The sequence below is a fragment of the Lygodium microphyllum genome, chromosome 25 (assembly GCF_053477565.2).
Source record: "Lygodium microphyllum isolate KBCC chromosome 25, Lygodium_microphyllum_v1.1.10, whole genome shotgun sequence".
Taxonomy (NCBI): domain Eukaryota; kingdom Viridiplantae; phylum Streptophyta; class Polypodiopsida; order Schizaeales; family Lygodiaceae; genus Lygodium; species Lygodium microphyllum.
The window spans coordinates 33,737,983-33,756,671 of record NC_141159.1 but is presented as its reverse complement, the minus strand read 5'-3'; the positions used below and the strand labels follow the sequence as shown (position 1 = coordinate 33,756,671).

At 45.6% G+C, this 18,689-nt stretch overlaps 1 protein-coding gene and 1 pseudogene across 1 annotated transcript in view; both read right to left on the bottom strand.

Annotated features, from left to right (window-relative positions):
* Positions 1 to 18,689, bottom strand: part of LOC148014064 (phenylalanyl-tRNA synthetase class IIc family protein) — a 47,539-nt gene that overhangs the window by 3,066 nt on the left and 25,784 nt on the right. The window contains exons 2-3 of the mRNA XM_087666168.1: positions 490 to 683; positions 184 to 390 (exon numbers count right to left, since the gene is read on the bottom strand). Of these exons, the coding sequence (XP_087522294.1) occupies positions 184 to 390; positions 490 to 683 (401 nt within the window). The remainder of the gene's footprint in view (positions 1 to 183; positions 391 to 489; positions 684 to 18,689) is intronic.
* LOC148014065 (V-type proton ATPase subunit E pseudogene) lies at positions 8,704 to 9,838 on the bottom strand (annotated as a pseudogene).

The window sequence follows — 18,689 nt, the reverse complement described above, 5'->3', positions numbered from 1 at the left end:
GCAAAAGTAAAATGGCCTCAAGCATGTTAGTGCTCAAGTGAACTGTACATGCTTTAGTGAATTGCTGTTATGTCTCTTACCCCACAACTGAAAAGCAAAGAAGTCACAAGCAATGATGTGTACAAAAGGTCAGAAGATGCATGAGATGAAAATGTACTGATACCAAATCATGTATTCAAATACCTGGTGAAATACTGGATAATGTGTTGCATCTATGGAGTCTCGACGATATACATCACCAGTAACAAGGAAATGGGTACAACCCTTACGTAACATCTCTGCCTGATGTGCACTCGTATGGCAGCGCAAAACAGTCTCAGAGTTAATGTAGTACGTATCATTGTAACTCCGGCTTACATGGTCACTTGGCACCAGGACATCATCAAAATTCTGCACCATGGCAACATTAACCATGGACTGCCATTTAGGCTTGTCTAACAATCTAGCCAGAGGACTTGAACACTGTCAGAGTACCAAAGTAATACTTACAGCTTTGACAGATACAATGGGGCTAAGGTTCTCAAATTTATCATATAACCCAGGAAACTTCTCGTCAAAATACTTGTAGATTTCATTTTTCAAAATGCCAATGGGATGGTCATCCCGCCTGTGCAACTGAAGTCCAATCTTCGAGAAAACAGAATCAGGTACGTTGTTTGTTGGATCACCTTCCTTCACCACCTCTGTAAAGAGAGAAACATTTCTATTTGAAGTCAACAACAGAATACAGAAAACAAAACGATCAGAGCCCTGCATGGATTCACAAAATGCAACAACAATTGATAAGTTACTTTGTTGCTGTATCACTTCTGAAGTTCTAACATATAAAACAGTAACTAGTTACAGCTTCGTCCAGAACAGAACAAAATTTAGTATGATTGAGGAGGCTTCCATGAACTTTACGTGCTCCATTCTAATTCAGGTTTTTATATCATGATATCACAGCTTTGGTTCTGATTCTCACCTAGTTGGTCACATGGCAGCTGACACAAGGTCAGTACAGGCCCTAAAACGTTCCCCTAGGATCCAACCTGCACGTGAGACACAACACAAGCCATATCTAAAATAAAAGAGACTCGACATCAGACTCACCTCCCAACCATACAGCCATACCCGAGCCTGGGAGCTAGCAGCACTCTGGGTCACAACCACATCCCAAGGGTTGGTGTCCCATACCACCAACCCACACCATCCTTGTGTATGGGTGCATCAACCAACAAGCTAAAAGCCCAAGAGTGGTGATCACACAGTGAATGTGAACGATAGGGCCTTGAATCCTATAAATAGGACTCAGCTGCCGTAACCTCAAAAGTGTCCTTAGTGCATTCACACTAAGTCACTTCATAACCATAGTGACCAATGCTACTAGCGCCCATCCAAATTTCATGGGATGTAACACTTTTCACTTGACTAAATACTCGGGATAAGTGGTCCAAAGAGATCAGTTAGCCCCAAGGCCAAGAACTAATTTGGCTTGGAGTGGAATATTACAAGTAGTATCCTCATGCCACTAGACTCCCTCAATCAAAACAATCAGTTCACCTTGTCCCAAACTAACATGGAACACACGGTGTCGAAGGGTTTTCGAAAGCAAAGTCGCGTCCATAGAGGACCTTGACGAATTTCAAGATAGAAGATCAATAATATGAATAAGCAAGACGAGAAAATGATGCTAAGTAACAATTGTATTACTGCCAAGATGTTTACAAAATACAAGATGAATTCCAATCTGATCAGTCCACTGGTTTTAGGCCACCCGATTTAATTCTGCAGCATTTGTAGATCCTTCTGCTATAATGATCGTATGGATCTTTGAAGCTCCTTCTTGCATGTCAACATGAGAAGAAAAACGCAGGCGAGCTTTTCTTGGGGAAATAAAGACAAGTATTCGTTCCAGCATGAAAGGAAGATACAGGTTTATTGACACAAGTTGGTTTGTTTTGCCCTTTTGTGTTTCTTTAACGGCTGAGAACTCCAGGATTCAATCAGAGCTGCCCAATGCTGGCCTATTGTTCACTGCATTAAAAAAAAACAACTATCCTTCCCCTCCTCGTTTGGTAATATCACTGATATTGCCCAAACTGTTCACAACAATTGACACTGCTGAGTTCATATGGGCTTCCTCCTCTGCTGTCGCATCAACAAAATAATACTTGCCAACCAATAATGTTTGCCTGTGCTTTGGCTTCCAGTACCTTTGTTAGTGTGACAATTACAGGTACTTTGGAAGTATCCAATTTGCAGAACTCCTCTGGATTATCACTCACTTCAAAATCAGCTTCTTCTTCATTAGTAGCACTTGTCACTTCCACTTTGGGGATCCCCGTATTACTCAGTGCTGCTTTGACTGCAATAGCTAAGGCATCAAGAAGATTTCCTTCGGAGCTCAGAACAAGTCCATCAATGTATAAAACCCAACACAGCTTGGCATCAAAAATGCATAAGGCTGTTAGATCAACAACTGCTCCTCTGCCTTATATTCACCTGCTCCACAGTAAACTTCTTTGCAACGCTCTTGAAAGTTCCAAGGATAATTCCTCTCTACCTTCCGAACTCTGGAGCTGCAGTCGGAGAACATTCGACATTGATTTCGACTTTTCCTTGATTTGATCTATTAGAGGTGGGCCTTCCAAGCTCAGCCTGTGGAACCACCCCAAGCTCGATGAAGAAAGCGCGATAATCTGTGAGAGTGCGCAGCGAAAGAAGAACACGAACACAGAGGAGTGGAGAGAGGAAGCAGAGAATGAAGGAAGAAAGTCTGCACTGACTGAGATGAATGCTGAATACACTGGAATGGACAGAACAGTCCCTGCACGCAGCCCGGAGCGTCAGTGAGGGAACCAGGACAGACTGGAAGCAGAGGCAGCACCAATGCCGGAGACGGAGACGGAGGGAGCAGTGCTGAACCTGCAGAGCATGAATGCTGGACTGACTGGGGGGGCAGCTATAAATAGCCCCCAGCCAGAAAACTGGCCGACCAGCTAAACTGGCCGACCTGGCCAAATCTGGCCGACTATGGCCAGATCTGGTCCGACTGACCAGAACTGGTCCGACTGACCAGAACTGGTCCGACTGCCCAAAATAATGGGCAGTCACCCCAAAAACAGCCCAGATCTGGGCTGTAAAATGCCCAAGGCTGCATGCTGACTAAAGCAGCCTAATAACACACTGACAGAGCTCCTCTGTCTCCTGTCAGACTCTGACAGGAGCTCACAACCAGGAGATGACAGACTGAGACTAAATAAGAGCAGGCTAACACCCCCTCTCAACTCCTGGGAGAGTCTGAAAACCCAAGAACCGCATGTGATGAAGCAAAGAAGCCTGAGGCAAAGGCTTCGTAAAGAGATCAGCTGCATTGGCCGCCGTAGGACAATAGACCACCACCAGCTCCGAATCCACGGTCCGCTCTCGAACATAGTGATACTGAACCTCAATGTGCTTCGTACGAGCATGAAACACCGGGTTCTTGGCCAGAGCAAGAGCACTCTGGTTATCCACGCGCAGCTCCGTAGGTCCGGTCTGGGAAAAGCCAATCTCCGCGAGTAAGCGACAGAGCCAAACTGCCTCCATAGCGGTCGAACATAGGGCCCGATACTCAGCCTCTGTAGAAGAAAGTGCCACAGTAGGCTGCTTCTTGCTGCTCCAAGAGACAGCACCAGATCCAAGGGTGAAAGCATAACCTGTAGTGGATCGTCGCGAATCCACATCACCTGCCCAATCAGAATCACTCCATCCAGAAAGGGTAATCCCATCTCCATACATGATCCCAAAGGATCGAGTCCCCTGCAAATAGCGAAGAATCCGCAAGGCCGCCTGCCAGTGATCCTGGGTAGGAGTCTGCATAAAGGAAGACAATAAAGCCACCACAAAGGAGATATCCGGCCGAGTGTGAAGTAGCCAGATAAGAGAGCCGACAAGGCACCTGTAATGGGTGGGATCGGTAAGAGGAACTCCAGCTGTCAAAAGCTTGGACTCAGGGTCCATAGGGCATGAGATAGGCCGACACTCAGCCATATCAAACTCCGAAAGAAGCTCGGAGATGTACCTGTGCTGCGAGATAAAAATGCCCTGTGCCATCTGATAGATCTCCAGACCTAGAAAGAAGTGAAGGATCCCTAGATCCGTCATGTCAAACTCCTGCTGTAGAATGGACCGTGTATGCTCCACCTGCTGAGTGTCACTCCCTGTAATGATAAGATCATCCACATACAAGATGAGGAACACCGAAAGAGAATCCACAACCCGTAAGTAGAGGTTGGGATCATAAGCGGAGCGCGCAAAGCCACTCTGTAGAAAGAAGCGGTCAATCCGTTGGTACCAAGCACGAGGAGCCTGCTTTAGGCCATAAAGAGCCTTCCGCAGCCTGTAGACATGATCCTCCTTCCCCTGCACAAGAAAACCAGGAGGCTGTGAAACATAAATCTCCTCCTCAAGAACGCCATTCAGAAAAGCAGACTTGACGTCCATCTGATAGACAGGCCAACGGTGGTGAGCAGCAAGAGCCAAAAGCACTCGGATGGTGGACATCCTAGCTGTAGGAGCAAAAGTCTCAAAGTAATCCAACCCTGCACGCTGGGCAAAACCCTTGGCAACAAGCCGAGCTTTATGCTTGTCCAAGGAACCATCTGCAAGATATTTGGTCTTAAAGACCCATTTCACACCAATCACCTTCCGTTTCGCGGGACGCGGTACAAGCTCCCACGTATGGTTTCACTCGATGGAGTCGAGCTCGGCCTGCATAGCCTGTCTCCAAATATCCTGTGCAAGAGCCTCCTCCACAGTGGAAGGCTCGGAATCCTGAAGAATCTGTGACATAAGAGCATAGTTCACACATAGTGAACTGTCCCGCTGGGCCTGTAAACGGGCTGATCGACGTGGACCTGTAGAAGAAGCAGGAAAGTGAGTAACACCTGAATCCTGCATGAGCCGGCGATACCATAAAGGAATCCTGAGAGACTCCTTCTGTGAGGGAGACCGTGGGGTCTCCGGAACCTGTAAAGCACCCAAATCGGAGAGGGACTCCCCCTCACCGAGAGAAGGTAAATCCTCCGCATCTGAAGAAGGCTGTATATCCCGGGAAGATCCCGAAGAGGCGGTAGAAGAGCTCGTAGAAGACGAAGGCACATCCACCAAAGGGGAAAGGGAAGCCGAAGGAGGAGGAATAGGGGGGGTGCTAAGAGTGATCCTGGAAGGAAGTGAAGGGAGAGAAGGTGGGGGGGGGGGGTCCGTCGATGATGAAGAAACATCGGAAATAGAACCATCAATCGGATCCTCAGAGGCCGAAGCCTCATCAAAGATCACATCCCTGCTCACCTCAACCTGCCGCGTCGTCGGGTCGTAGAGCCGATATCCCTTCGTGGTCGTACTATAACCAACGAAGATAAGCTTTCTCGACTTAGAGTCGAACTTCGTCTTCCTCTTCTTCTTGTCCACATGGACAAAAGCATCGCACCCAAAGATGCGAAAATGGGACACGGAAGGCTTCTTTCCAAAGAAAGCCTCATATGGAGTCATGTCCTGCAATGCCGAAGTCGGAGAGCGGTTGCGTATATGCACCGCTGTCACCACCGCCTCACCCCAAAGGAAATGAGGAAGACTCCTATGCTCCAGCATAGATCGGGCCATCTCAATCATGGTCCGATTCGCACGCTCCACCACACCATTCTCTGATGGTGTGTTCGGATGGGAATACTCCACCCGAATACCATGATCCCTGCAAAACTGAGAGAAAAGGTGAGAAGTGAACTCTCCACCGTGATCAGCTCGAACACCACGGACTTTGGAAGTTGTTTGGGTCTCCACAAACACCTGCCACTCACAGAAATGGGAGTACGCCTCGCTCTTGTACTCCAAGAAATAAGGCCACACATAACGACTAAAGTCGTCCACAATCAGCATCAAATACTTGGCCTTCCCAAGGGAGGCCGTGCCCATAGGTCCGCAAAGGTCGGTATGAACCAACTCAAGCGGAGAAGTAGCCCTCCTAGAAGCAACCTGCGGGTGAGGCTGCCTGTGCTGCTTGCCCCTCAAGCAGCTAGGGCACAAAGTGTGAAGAGGAGGGAAATCAGGAAGTCCCTCCACCATCTTCCTCCGAGAAGCCCGGCGAATAGAATCGAGGTTCAAATGACCATACCGAGCATGCCAGAGCAGCCCAAGCTCATGGGAAGTCCGCGCAGCCAAGGCTGTGAGCGTATAAAGCCCACCCTCCTGTGTACCTGTCCAAAGAGCATCACCTGTAGAAGCATCCTCCACTGTGACTGCATCCTGAGTAAAAATGACTCGGGTACCTAACTGAGTAAGACCATGCACAGATAATAGGTTAAAACCCAAATCAGGCACATAGAGAACTTTGGCGGAGGAAGACCGCCTGTCAGAAAACATAGGTAAAGTCCCCACTCCATGAACAGGAACTGTAGAATTGTCACCAATGGTGACTGTACCCCCTCTGGAACGAAGATCCTGAAGCCAATCCTGACGGAAGGTCATATGTGAAGATGCTCCACTGTCGACGAGCCAAGGCTTCTCCTGAGTGGTAGAAGCTAGGGCAGTGTCTTCCTCAACAAAGAGATGCACAAACGCAGATTCGGTTGTGGCTGGGGCCGCCTTCGAGTCCTTCTCCTTAGGCTTCAAATGGGGATACTTCTGCCAACACTTCCCCTCGGGATGAGTGCCCTTCCCACAATGGGGACACTTGGGCTTCTTCTCCTTCGCATCCTTCTTGTCTTCCTCCTTCTTGTCCTTGGCCTTCTCCTTCTTTTGTTTCTTCTTCTTGCCACCACCTGTGCCAGCCGTAAATGCCTTGGTGGAGCCACTGGCTCCCACCTCTTTGAGTCGCTCGTTATGCTCCAAGACAAGCGGGGAAAGCTCCTCCCATAGGAGAGTCTCACGGGTTCTCGTAGTGATGAGGCTGGTGTAGAAGACATCATATCGGGGTGATGGCAGCTGAGTCAACAGAATCATCGCCATATCCTTAGACGATATCAGACGACCAAGAGAGGCTAGCTCGCCTCGCATATCCTCCATCTTCGTGATGTGCTCTTTCATGGAAGAAGAACCATCAAGACTGAGCATCCGCAACTTCTTCTCCAGGGAAATCTTGTGGGCAAATGTCTTGTGCTGATACAAAGACGCAAGCTTTGTCCATACTTCCGCCGCGGTCTTTAACCTGTGAACATGTACAAGAACAGAATCATGGAGACTCATAAAAAGAAAGGAACGGGCTCGAGAGTTGAGCCTATCCCATAAGGCTGCACGGTCCATGGAGGTGCCATCGGACGAATCCACGGGGGGTCGGTCGATGGGCGAAGAAACAAGCTCCCATAGATCAAAGGTATCAAGGATGCAAGCCACCTTGCATGACCATAGGGAATAGTTGGAACCATCCAACTTGTCTTCCTTCGGAAAGGAAGGGAGAATCGGCACCTGGATAGAGGGAATCAAGGAAGACATCCGCACAGTTGATGCAGTCTTCACTGAAGAAACCTTCGCAGTAGATGGAACCCTCTGAGATGCATGGACTGAAGAAGGACGAGTGCGAGGAGGGTCTTCCCAATGACGAACTTCACGATAGTCCCGCCTCCGCTCAGAGGAATGATGAGAAAGAAGCTCATCCTCTGAGTCTTCAAAGCCTGAAAACTGGTAAGACATCTTCCAATCTGCAAAATACCAAGAAAGTTGTGCCGCTGACGAAATAGGACCAACTGTGTGGTCACCAACCACCAAGATGCAGGCAGAGAGTGCCTACAACCACCTGGATCTGCAAAACGCAAATAGATCTGATGTCGAACACCAGAATCGAGACCACCAGCACCGGGAACTAGCCCAGACAGAGGTCGCCTGCAGGAAAGGAGCAGCCTGGGGTAGAAGCGACCTGCAGAGCAGCAAAACGCAAGCTGTAGGGGGGTCGCCCTGCAGCAGAAGAGGTCGCCTGGCAGCAAACGCAGGGTTGCTGCGTCACTGGATGACGTGGCAGCCCCTGTGTACAGCAAACGCAGGCTGTACAGCCTTCTGATGCAGTCGCCTGGCTGGAAAAGACCTGCTGGCAGCCGCCTGAAGCAATCTCCTGGCTGTTGTGGAACTGTGGGCAGCAGCAGTAAGGTATTTCTCTCATCCTCCGTGCTCTCAATCAGGCGATGATACCATGTGAGAGTGCGCAGCGAAAGAAGAACACGAACACAGAGGAGTGGAGAGAGGAAGCAGAGAATGAAGGAAGAAAGTCTGCACTGACTGAGATGAATGCTGAATACACTGGAATGGACAGAACAGTCCCTGCACGTAGCCCGGAGCGTCAGTGAGGGAACCAGGACAGACTGGAAGCAGAGGCAGCACCAATGCCGGAGACGGAGATGGAGGGAGCAGTGCTGAACCTGCAGAGCATGAATGCTGGACTGACTGGGGGGGCAGCTATAAATAGCCCCCAGCCAGAAAACTGGCCGACCAGCTAAACTGGCCGACCTAGCCAGATCTGGCCGACTATGGCCAGATCTGGTCCGACTGACCAGAACTGGTCCGACTGCCCAAAATAATGGGCAGTCACCCCAAAAACAGCCCAGATCTGGGCTGTAAAATGCCCAAGGCTGCATGCTGACTAAAGCAGCCTAAAAACACACTGACAGAGCTCCTCTGTCTCCTGTCAGACTCTGACAGGAGCTCACAACCAGGAGATGACAGACTGAGACTAAATAAGAGCAGGCTAACATAATCGTGACGGCCTCGTCCGTCGCTGCGGAGTCCTTGGATGATGCCTCCCTCCAGCTCGATCCCACAAGCAGACTTTGCAATGAGAAGCCACTGATTAGTTTGGGCAGAAGCCAAGGATAGCACCGAATCACGATGGCAGCCCACTGTGTCCGTAGCAGCTGCTGCAAAACATCGCCTGGCTGCACTTTGGATCCCCTGAGAGTGATTGGAAATCTCCTGAACAACTTGCACACCTGCCACCACGCTGGCATCAAATTTTCATGTCTCCAGCACATTCGAGGTTTTCACAGTAGGTCCCCATACACCGTACAAGATCCTCCTGTGCTTGCAACACCTTCAGACGGGAGGCATTTAGCTGTGTGGAATACTCAATTCTTTTACGAATTTCAAGTTGCTTCTCCTTCCGTTAATACTCCTGCCTAATCTTCCGCTTCTCAGCCTCAACAATTTGCAATTTCTCAATGTTGAACTCCTGCATCAGAGAGTACAAATCTCCTCTTCGGAGACAGCGATTTCGTTAGCTTTCTCCTCTGCTTCCTGTCGGATGAACTGGACCATCTGCAGAACCTGCTTGGAGACCCCTGAGTCATTCATCTTGACCATGTAATATGGTGTTGGAGCTTTTTCTCTCCGCGCAGTTTTTCTGGTCTGGCCTTTTTTAGCATACCACACGCAGTTGTCTCCAATAAGCATTATGCCTTTTTTCCCTTCCAGTCATTGTCGCTGCTTTTCTCCCCCTATTGTTGCCAACACAATGTCTGAAATAGACCCGATCTACATCACGACTCCCTCCAAAAGCAGAGATCAGCACCATTCATTGTGCCACTGAAGGCATCATTAAGTCCCACACTCAATTTACAACTAGACATTGAGTGTTCAAACAGTAAGCCCTTCCACACTCAGCCCATTATCACTGCAACAATTGCCAGCAAAGTTTTATTGCAATTATATCCTCCTCTTTCCTTGTGCCGCTTAAGGCATAGGACCACAATGAATTTATGACCAAACATTGAGTATTTCAAGGAGCATGCCCTTTCATACCTAGTCCATTACCACCAAATTTCTTGGAGAGAACTTAGCACCATGCATGAGGTTGTTGCAAGAGCCTCAAAACATTCTACTGTAGACAAGGTTTTCAATCCATCTCCCTAACCAGAGCATTAGAACCTTTTCCAAGTTTTACCAACCTCACTAACTCGAAACACACTTACGGGAAAACTAGGGATCATACACACACAAACACGCAAGCGCAACGACTAGGTATACACAAAACACGAATGTCACACACACTTTTTGGTGGATTCCACACCTTGGATATGCAGCAGTACGACAACGGAGAACTCAGCTTTTTGAAGCTAAATCCAACTCATAGGATATGCTACTAATCTTCTTGGTAATCTAAAAAGGACCAAAATATCACGAAGTCAATTTATAGCACTTGCCAGTAGTCATTGAGTCAAAGTCCTTTGGGACTTTAAGGTAAACCTACATGCCCTCCTCGGACTCTCGAGGAGTACGATGTTGGGTAGCATAAAACATGGCACAATCCTGGGCCATTTTAATCCTTCCCTAGCAATCATCAACATCTTCTATATATCATGCAAAAATTCAACTACAAACTGCCTTTTGAAGTCCCCCAAGTTATGTGGTAATCGATGGTTTCAGCTCATAACCATACATAAGCATGAACGGGCTATAACCAATACCCAAATGCATAGCATTGTTATAAGCAAACTCAATTTGAGAAAGATAACACTCCCAATCAAATTGCCTAAAAGAGACATACACATGCAACATATCCTCCATGGTCTAACTTGTCCGTTCGGTTTATCCATCGGTTTCAAGATGTTCCGAGGACAACATAGACAATGAAGTTTCCACTTTTAGGGAAACCATAAAGTGCATAAAGATGTTCGACAAAGAGACCAGTGAGCTCTTGGCTTTTCACGATCGTCTTTGTGGGAATGAATCAAACAATTTTCGTCAATTAGGCCACTGCAATCCAAATTACCTCATGACCTTGATTCATGCAAGGCAATCCTACTACAAAATCCATAGAAATGCTACTCCACTTTCTATCGGAAATTTGTAAAGAATGCAACATCCCCACTTATTTGTGCCATTCAACTTTTTTAAGCTAGCACTACAAACACTCACACACATAAGACTTAAGCAAGCCAATAGAAGTAGCGAGTAACCAAGGCCAAAGTCCGGTGTATGGTGGAGTGCCAGCACTCAACGCATCGTGACAATCATATAAAATTTTCTTGTGGATATCCTGATCTCATCAAGCATACACACCTTGCCTTATTTAAAACATAATCTATTACGAATGGAATACTTCTCTATCATCTTTCTCTCAATAGCCAACTTTCGAACATCCACACCACCAAAGCTTCCCGGACTACTAGATCCATCTTAAACTAGTTGCCAGATCTTACCAAAGTAAAGATCATTTTGACAACGATCTTTGAGAGAAAGATGGAAATTGGTCGAGATTTCGGAGAAGAATAAGGCATTAACTTCAAGAATTCAACTAAGAGCATCAGTAATCATATTAGTTGCACCTTTTCTATAAGGGATTTCGAAGTCAAACTCTTGCATAAGCTCCACCCATCTCCACTCAAAGTTGCATGTTGAGTCATCTCCTACCTATGCGCCTCAGTCTAAGTTAGACAAGAACATTAGGAGCTCCAACATTGTGATTATCCATCATTTTCTCTGTTTTGCACTTAAGATGGAGAGTGCATTGATGCATTTCATTTCTAGCACTATAACCATTTTGGTTAGTTGGGAAAGCTGACCTAGGTGCCCACATTTTGGGCCTAGCCAGTTTGTAAGTCAATTGTAGCCTCAGTTTGCCAGTTTATAGGCAGCTCGCCCCCTCACTCCATTTGGGCTTCATTCAGCCAGCCCTCATTCTTCTGCAATCCCCCTACTTTCATCTAACGCCCACGCTAACCCTGCATTTTTCAGCTCAACAAACCAGGGTGACAGCTGTGTTAGGTGTCATGGACAATCATTTGTATACTGCATACTTTGCCAGCGAGCAGACCTTGCTACAGCTAGGCCAACTGGTGTTTTCAGCTAGGTGACTTTCTTGATCTGCTAGGCTGTTGAGAATAAAGGCCTCGTGCCTTTAAATGTGCTCGGGTGTGAATGCACCCTTAGTACTTGTACTTACACATATATATCTATCTAAAAACCTAAAGGTACACACTCGACATTTGTACCTAAAAACGTGCTCACTCTCTACTCTGCTCTCTTGCACTCTCTTTGTCTCTCACTGCACGTATCGTCTGTTTGCCTCGATCTCTGTGACTCTCTCTCTCACTACAAACTGGTATCACAGCGGGCAAGAGGCAGTCAGGTGCAAGCAGGAGTTGCTGGCGGGTTGCTAGCGAGCAACAATCGGTAGACTTAACAGGTTGCAGGCAAATGCAGCCTGCCTGACGGGACCAGTTGACAAGTAGGTCGTCAAGCATCGTGGACAGCTGCAGGCATAGTCGACAGGCGGCAAGCTGGAGACGAGGCGACAGCAGGAGCAGCAGTCGTTTGGATTAGGCATGGACCAGTGGGCAGGTGCTGACGAGCACAACCAACGGGATGGCGTCGTGGACTAGCGGGCGGACATTGACGAGCGCGATCAACGGGACGGCGCCTGGGTAGGCAACGTGACACCTGATGTTGACATGGGTCAACTAACCCTGTCACGTTCCAATTTTTTCTTTTTTTTTCAAAGAAAAATTCAAATTCTACCCTTTTCTTGATGGGTTTCGTGCGCGCAAGCACAATATCTCAAATCTGTGTAAAATTGGCCCAGAAATTTGGGGCTTTTCCCGAATTAGGGGATCTCAACACAGAATTGGACAACTTGACTCAAAAATTGCAAAGTCGGTGCACATTTTCCCGGAATTTTGAGGCTTTTTATGTTTTAGTGAAATTCTTTCAATTTCACTGAAATTAGTGCACGCAGGACTTGGAAAATTTAGGGATTTGTCCAGATTTGGTGTGAACAAGATGAAATAGTGATATCTGTCTCAGAAATTGCAGGAATTTATGACATTTTGTCCCCAACATTGTCAAGATTGTGGGAGAGAAGGAAGGAGTCTCACTTGTAGCTTTCTTGCTTGCACAATGGGGGAATACACACAAGGGTGGAGGCTGAAAACAGTTTTTCTCTCCTTAGTTGTGTAAGCCAAAAAAAACCACTCATATAAAGAAATAGAAGAACTCTATATATAGGTCTCAAACCAAACTCAACTAAGGTGGCATACTAACTGAGCCACAAACTAGAGTAGATAAGGATAGCTGTCATCTAGCTATTATTCATGGGCGGTGTACCAACCCCATCTGCAACTAATAAGTCGGTGACATAAATGCACAACGGTCACCCTGGCATATCACGAGTGGAGCTCAATATCTCAACACTCCCCCTCGAGCTCAATCCCAATTCCTGCACACCAAGCAGGTCTCTGAACTTGCGCAGCTTCTCTGCGCCCAATGCCTTCGTAAATATGTCAGCTACCTGATCCTCTGTGCCGACATAAACTAGATCAATAAGACCTAGTAAAACTTTCTCTCGCACGTAGTGATAATGCACCTCAATGTGCTTTGTTCTAGCATGATAGACTGGGTTATTTGCCAAGTGTATACTACTCATGTTGTCACAATAAATGACAACTGGCCCATCTGTAGACTGATGCATATCATAAAGTAGCTTATGTAACCAAGCTACCTCACATGCAGCCATTGTTGCACCCCTGTACTCAGTCTCTGTGCTCGACAAGGCAACTGTAGGTTGTTTCTTGCTGCTCCAAGTGACTGCAGCACTCCCAAAAGAGAATACATATCCACTGTAGATATCAGAAATACTACTAGCCCAATCAGCATCAGTGTATCCATGCAACTGTATCTGAACCCCAGTCTCATAAAATAGTCCATACTGCAATGTGGACTTCACATACCTGAGTATGCGTCTAGCCGCATCCAAATGCAGTTTCCTTGGAGCCTGCATAAACTGACTTACCAATCCAACAGCATAGCTCAAATCTGGCCTGGTAATAGTCATATAAATCAAACTTCCTTCTATGCGTCTATACATAGTAGGGTCTTCCAGAAGCTCACCTGCATCTGCGCTCAGCTTCACATTCTGCTCCAAAGGAACTGAAATAGACTTACAGCCTGTCATTCCATATTTGGACAGCATGTCCAATTCATACTGCCTCTGCAAGAGCCATATCCCACTTGGTTATCTAATCACCTCAATGCCCAAGAAATAACACAGCTCTCCCAAATCCTTCATCTCAAACTTCTGCTTCAATAGCATTTTCACATGAAGAATATCTTCATCACTATCACCTGTGATAATCAAATCATCAACATAAATGACAAGCAGCATAATACCTTTCTCTGTTTTTCTCATATAAAGTGAGAAATCTGCCTTGGAAATTTGAAAGCCAATAGTGACAAGATACTATCCTATCTTGTCAGACCATGCTCTAGGTGCTTGCTTCAAGCCATACAAGGCTTTCTTCAACCTACAAACAAACTCAGGATGAATAGCATGCACATAGCTTGGTGGCTGCTCCATATAGACCTCTTCTTGCAAATCACCATGCAAAAAGGCATTCTTTACATCCATCTGATATAAAGACCATCCCTTTGATGCAGCCATAGCAATGACTGCTCTTACAGTTGCCATCCTTGCAACCGGACTGAATGTTTCTTCATAATCAATTCCATATGTTTGTGCATACCCCTTGACTACTAATCTTGCCTTGTATCTGTTCACGGAACCATCTGCATTGTGTTTCACCTTAAAAGCCCACTTATAACCAATTGCATTCTTATCTTTAGGCAAAGGTACCAATTCCCATGTAGCATTTGCTTCCAAAGCATCCATTTCTTCATCCATGGCTTTCTCCCATTTTTCTTTTCCCATGGCTTGCTCAAAAGGAGTGGGTTCTGGTTCCTGTATCACTTTGACTATATAGGCATAATGAATGGCTTTAAATCCATCATATTTCAGCCTATCCACAGGATATCTAGCTCTAGTAGACCTGCGCAAAGTAGGCTCACTTTCAGGTGCTCTCAAAACATCCCTTGTCTTCCTTACTCCACGTGTAACAATAGAAGGAATACCCAACTCATCATCAATGCTCTGTTCTGAGCCACTAGATTCACCATCCACATAAGAGTGACCTGCATTCACATCAAACATGGGCTGATCTACCTTCTCTTTTCCTTTTCGTGATACCTGCATACCACTATCTGCATTGCTTTGAGAAGATTCTCCTGATCTCAATCTGCCTGTCCATGGCGAAGAATGTGAACCACTGCTAGAGAACACTCCAGGTCCACTAATATCTTGTGACTGCTGCTGTGAATTCTGTGCAGCATTACCATTTTGTGCATCTACATTATCAATCACATTTACTGGTTTATACCAGCTACTCATCTCATCAAAAACAACATCTCTGCTCACTGTAAACTTACGAGTAGAAGGGTTATAGCATCTATACCCTTTCTGCTGCAGAGAGTAACCAATAAAGATGCACTTCTCAGCTTTTGGATCCAACTTGGATCTCAACTCATCTGGCACATGAACATAGGCAATGCAACAAAAAATTTTCAAATGAGAAATATCTGATTTTCTACCAGTATATCTCTCCTCTGGAGTCATACCATGTATTGCTGCAGTGGGAGTCCTGTTCATTATGTAGACTGCTATAGCAACTGCCTCAGCCCAGTAAAAATCTGATAGGTCTTTTTCATTGAGCATGGCACGAGATACCTCTCCAATATGCCTGTTTTTTCTTTCTGCAATTCCATTTTGCTGTGAGGTATGACTACATGAATATTGCTGCTTTATGCCATGCTCCTGCAAGAACCTTGCAAACTCATTTGAGAGGTACTCTCCCCCTCCATCTGACCTTAGGCACTTTATTTGCAGGTCTGTTTCTTTTTCAACCATAGCTTTAAGAGTTTTGAAATGCCCAAAAACTTCACTTTTCTTTTTCATAAAATACACCCAAACTTTTTTGCTATAGTCATCAATAAACGTGACAAAATAATGACAGCCTCCAATAGATGCAGCTTTAGTAGTCCACACATCAGAGTGGATTAATTCCAATGGCTTCTTACTCTCTTAAACATGTCTAGGAAATAGTTTCCTTGCCTGTTTTCCAAATTAACAGGCTTCACATACCTTATGCATTTCTGCAACCTTGAATCTAGGCAATCCTGCAACAATATTTTGGGTCTGCATTGATTTAAGTCGCTGTACATTAACATGACCAATGCGTTTATGCCAGATATCAATATCTGCAACTACACCAGTCCCATGTGCAAACATTGCTGCACTCAATTCAGACATGTCTGCATCTAACGTAAACATTCTGCCCTTCTTCTTTCCTTTTGCTATCAAGCAAACTTTATTTTTCATATCCTCAACAAAGCATCCATGAGGATTAAATCTGACCTGCAAGCCCTGCTCAACCATTTGACCAACAGAAACCAGATTCTTGGTGATATTCGGGACATGAAATACGTCTGACAGGTATTTTTTTTCCCATCTTGCATAGACAAAGGAATTTTTTCAATCTGTACAATAGGATGTACAGTATCATCACCATTCTCCACAAATCCTGGTTTTTCCATTTTCCTTGCATCCTGCATTCATTCTGCATGACCTGTCATGTGGTTTGAGCACCTGAGTAAACATATCACACTTCGTTGCTTTCTTCTGCACTTGTCACAGAATTGTTCATGTGCTGCACCATAAACAAATGCTCATTTCTGTCATCACCTTGTCTACTAGAAGACGCATAATTCCCTTGTTGCAATTTTCCATTCATGATGTCATTTTGCTTTTTATAGCAGTCTTTAGCCATATGACCCATTTTACCACAGTAGTAGCATTCAACATTACTGTTTGCATTTTGGACTCTTTGTCATCCACCACGACCTCTTTGGCTCCCCCTGCCTCTAGAGTTACCACGTCCTCCTCCATAGGACTGGTTTTCTTGAGTTTGTTGCATATTCTGATTTCTACCACGGCCTCCAAATCGGCCTCCTTTACCTCTGCCTCTATCTCTTCCAGCATTTGAGTAGAAGACAGTTTCTTTTGAAGTTCCTCCTGAAGAAGATGCACCACCATTTCTCTGCTCCTCAGAAATTAGAAGAGCAATCAACTCCTCAAAATCAGGAAATCTTTCACGGATGGAAATGGATGTCCGAAATTGTGCACAATCCTTTCCTAGACCATTCAAGTTCACGGAAACTAAATCATCATCTTCCACTGGCGACCCAATGGAAGCAAGTGCATCTGGAATCTTCTTCACCTTCATGTGGTAGTCATTGATGCTCATACTTTCTCTTTGCACATTGTGCAACTCTTGCTTGAGCTGCATTTTCCTGGCTTACGTATTTATGCTATACATTTTTGACAAAGTATCCCATGCCTCCTTTGGCGTACTTGCATCCTGAATATGCACAATCATAGAGTCTGAAATACTGATAGATAGCCAGTATATAACTTTTCTGGCTCTCTCATGCCATCCTTTAAATGCCTGCATTAGCTGTTGATTAGGAACATCAAGAAGAACTGGTTCTTTTTCATTTCCTGCAAACGAATTCCCAATATCCTTTTCCCATAAGGAAATTTGTCATTCTAAACTTCCATGCTTGAAAGTTGTTCTTGTCAAGCTTTTCAATGGCAATCTGTGAAAGAGAATCAGACGCCATTACAGAACACTGCAAAGAATTCTGTCACTGCAAAAAACACAGCTTCAGCCTCACAAGGGCAAATCTGCAAAACTGATGAAAGTGGTATTTGACCACACAGTCACTTCTTAGTGACGATTTTGCATCAACAGGCAACAAGAATGATTCTGTAACTCCCAATGTCTCTGCGCACAGGCATACGATGCAATTTCTACGGTAACTTTTGACCGACCTGTAGAATAGTGGTCGCACAGCATAAAACAGGGCCTTTTCCTGAGTGCATGCAAAAAACTTTTGCCTTCAAAACAGGCTCCGAAATGGCCTCAAATCAAAAAAACAAAGCAACCAAGGGCTAAAGGCCTCCCCCGCAGCATATACTGCCCTCTTGCTACACCGCGAAGGGCATCTCAATCTGAGACAATGCACTCTTGCACTTTCCGGCTGTGCTACCTGCAGAGACTTGCTCCCAAAACAGAAAAATGAAAGCAACACTGGTCCTCTTACCAGAACACCGCGAACTTGGTTTGCTTTCTTGAGTTCCTTACCACGAACCCGGCTCTGATACCATGTCAAGATTGTGGGAGAGAAGAAAGGAGTCTCACTTGTAGCTTTCTTGCTTGCACAATGGGGGAATACACACAAGGATGGAGGCTGAAAACAGTTTTCCTCTCCTTAGTTGTGTAAGCCAAAAAGAACACTCATACAAAGAAATAGAAGAACCCTATATATGGGTCTCAAACCAAACTCAACTAACTAAGGTGGCATACTAACTGAACCACGAACTAGAGTAGATACGGATAGCTGTCATCTAGCTATTATTCATGAGCGGTGTACCAACCGCATCTGTAACTAACAAGTCGGTGACATAAATGCACAACGATCACCCTGGCATATCACGAGTGGAGCTCGATATCTCAACAAACATTTGGGGCTTTGAATGTACATGCACAAATTGGGCTGAAATTAATCCAATTTCTCGACATTGAGGCACATTGGACCCTGTGCAATTTGGGGCTTTTGCAATTTGGGCAAAATTTGTGCAGCATTTGGTCATTTTATGTACATGCAGGTTGAATTCCGCGCAATTTGGACATCAACACTTAGTAAAATTTGGGGGTTTTGCTGAAATTGCTTTATTTTGGTAAAATTGGACTGTCCTATGCATGATAAAGGAAATGCAGATGTGTGTTTGACACTTTGAGCACAAAATTTTGGGGCTTTTGACCATTTGTGTCAAATTTTATGCCCGTGGGTACATGTAC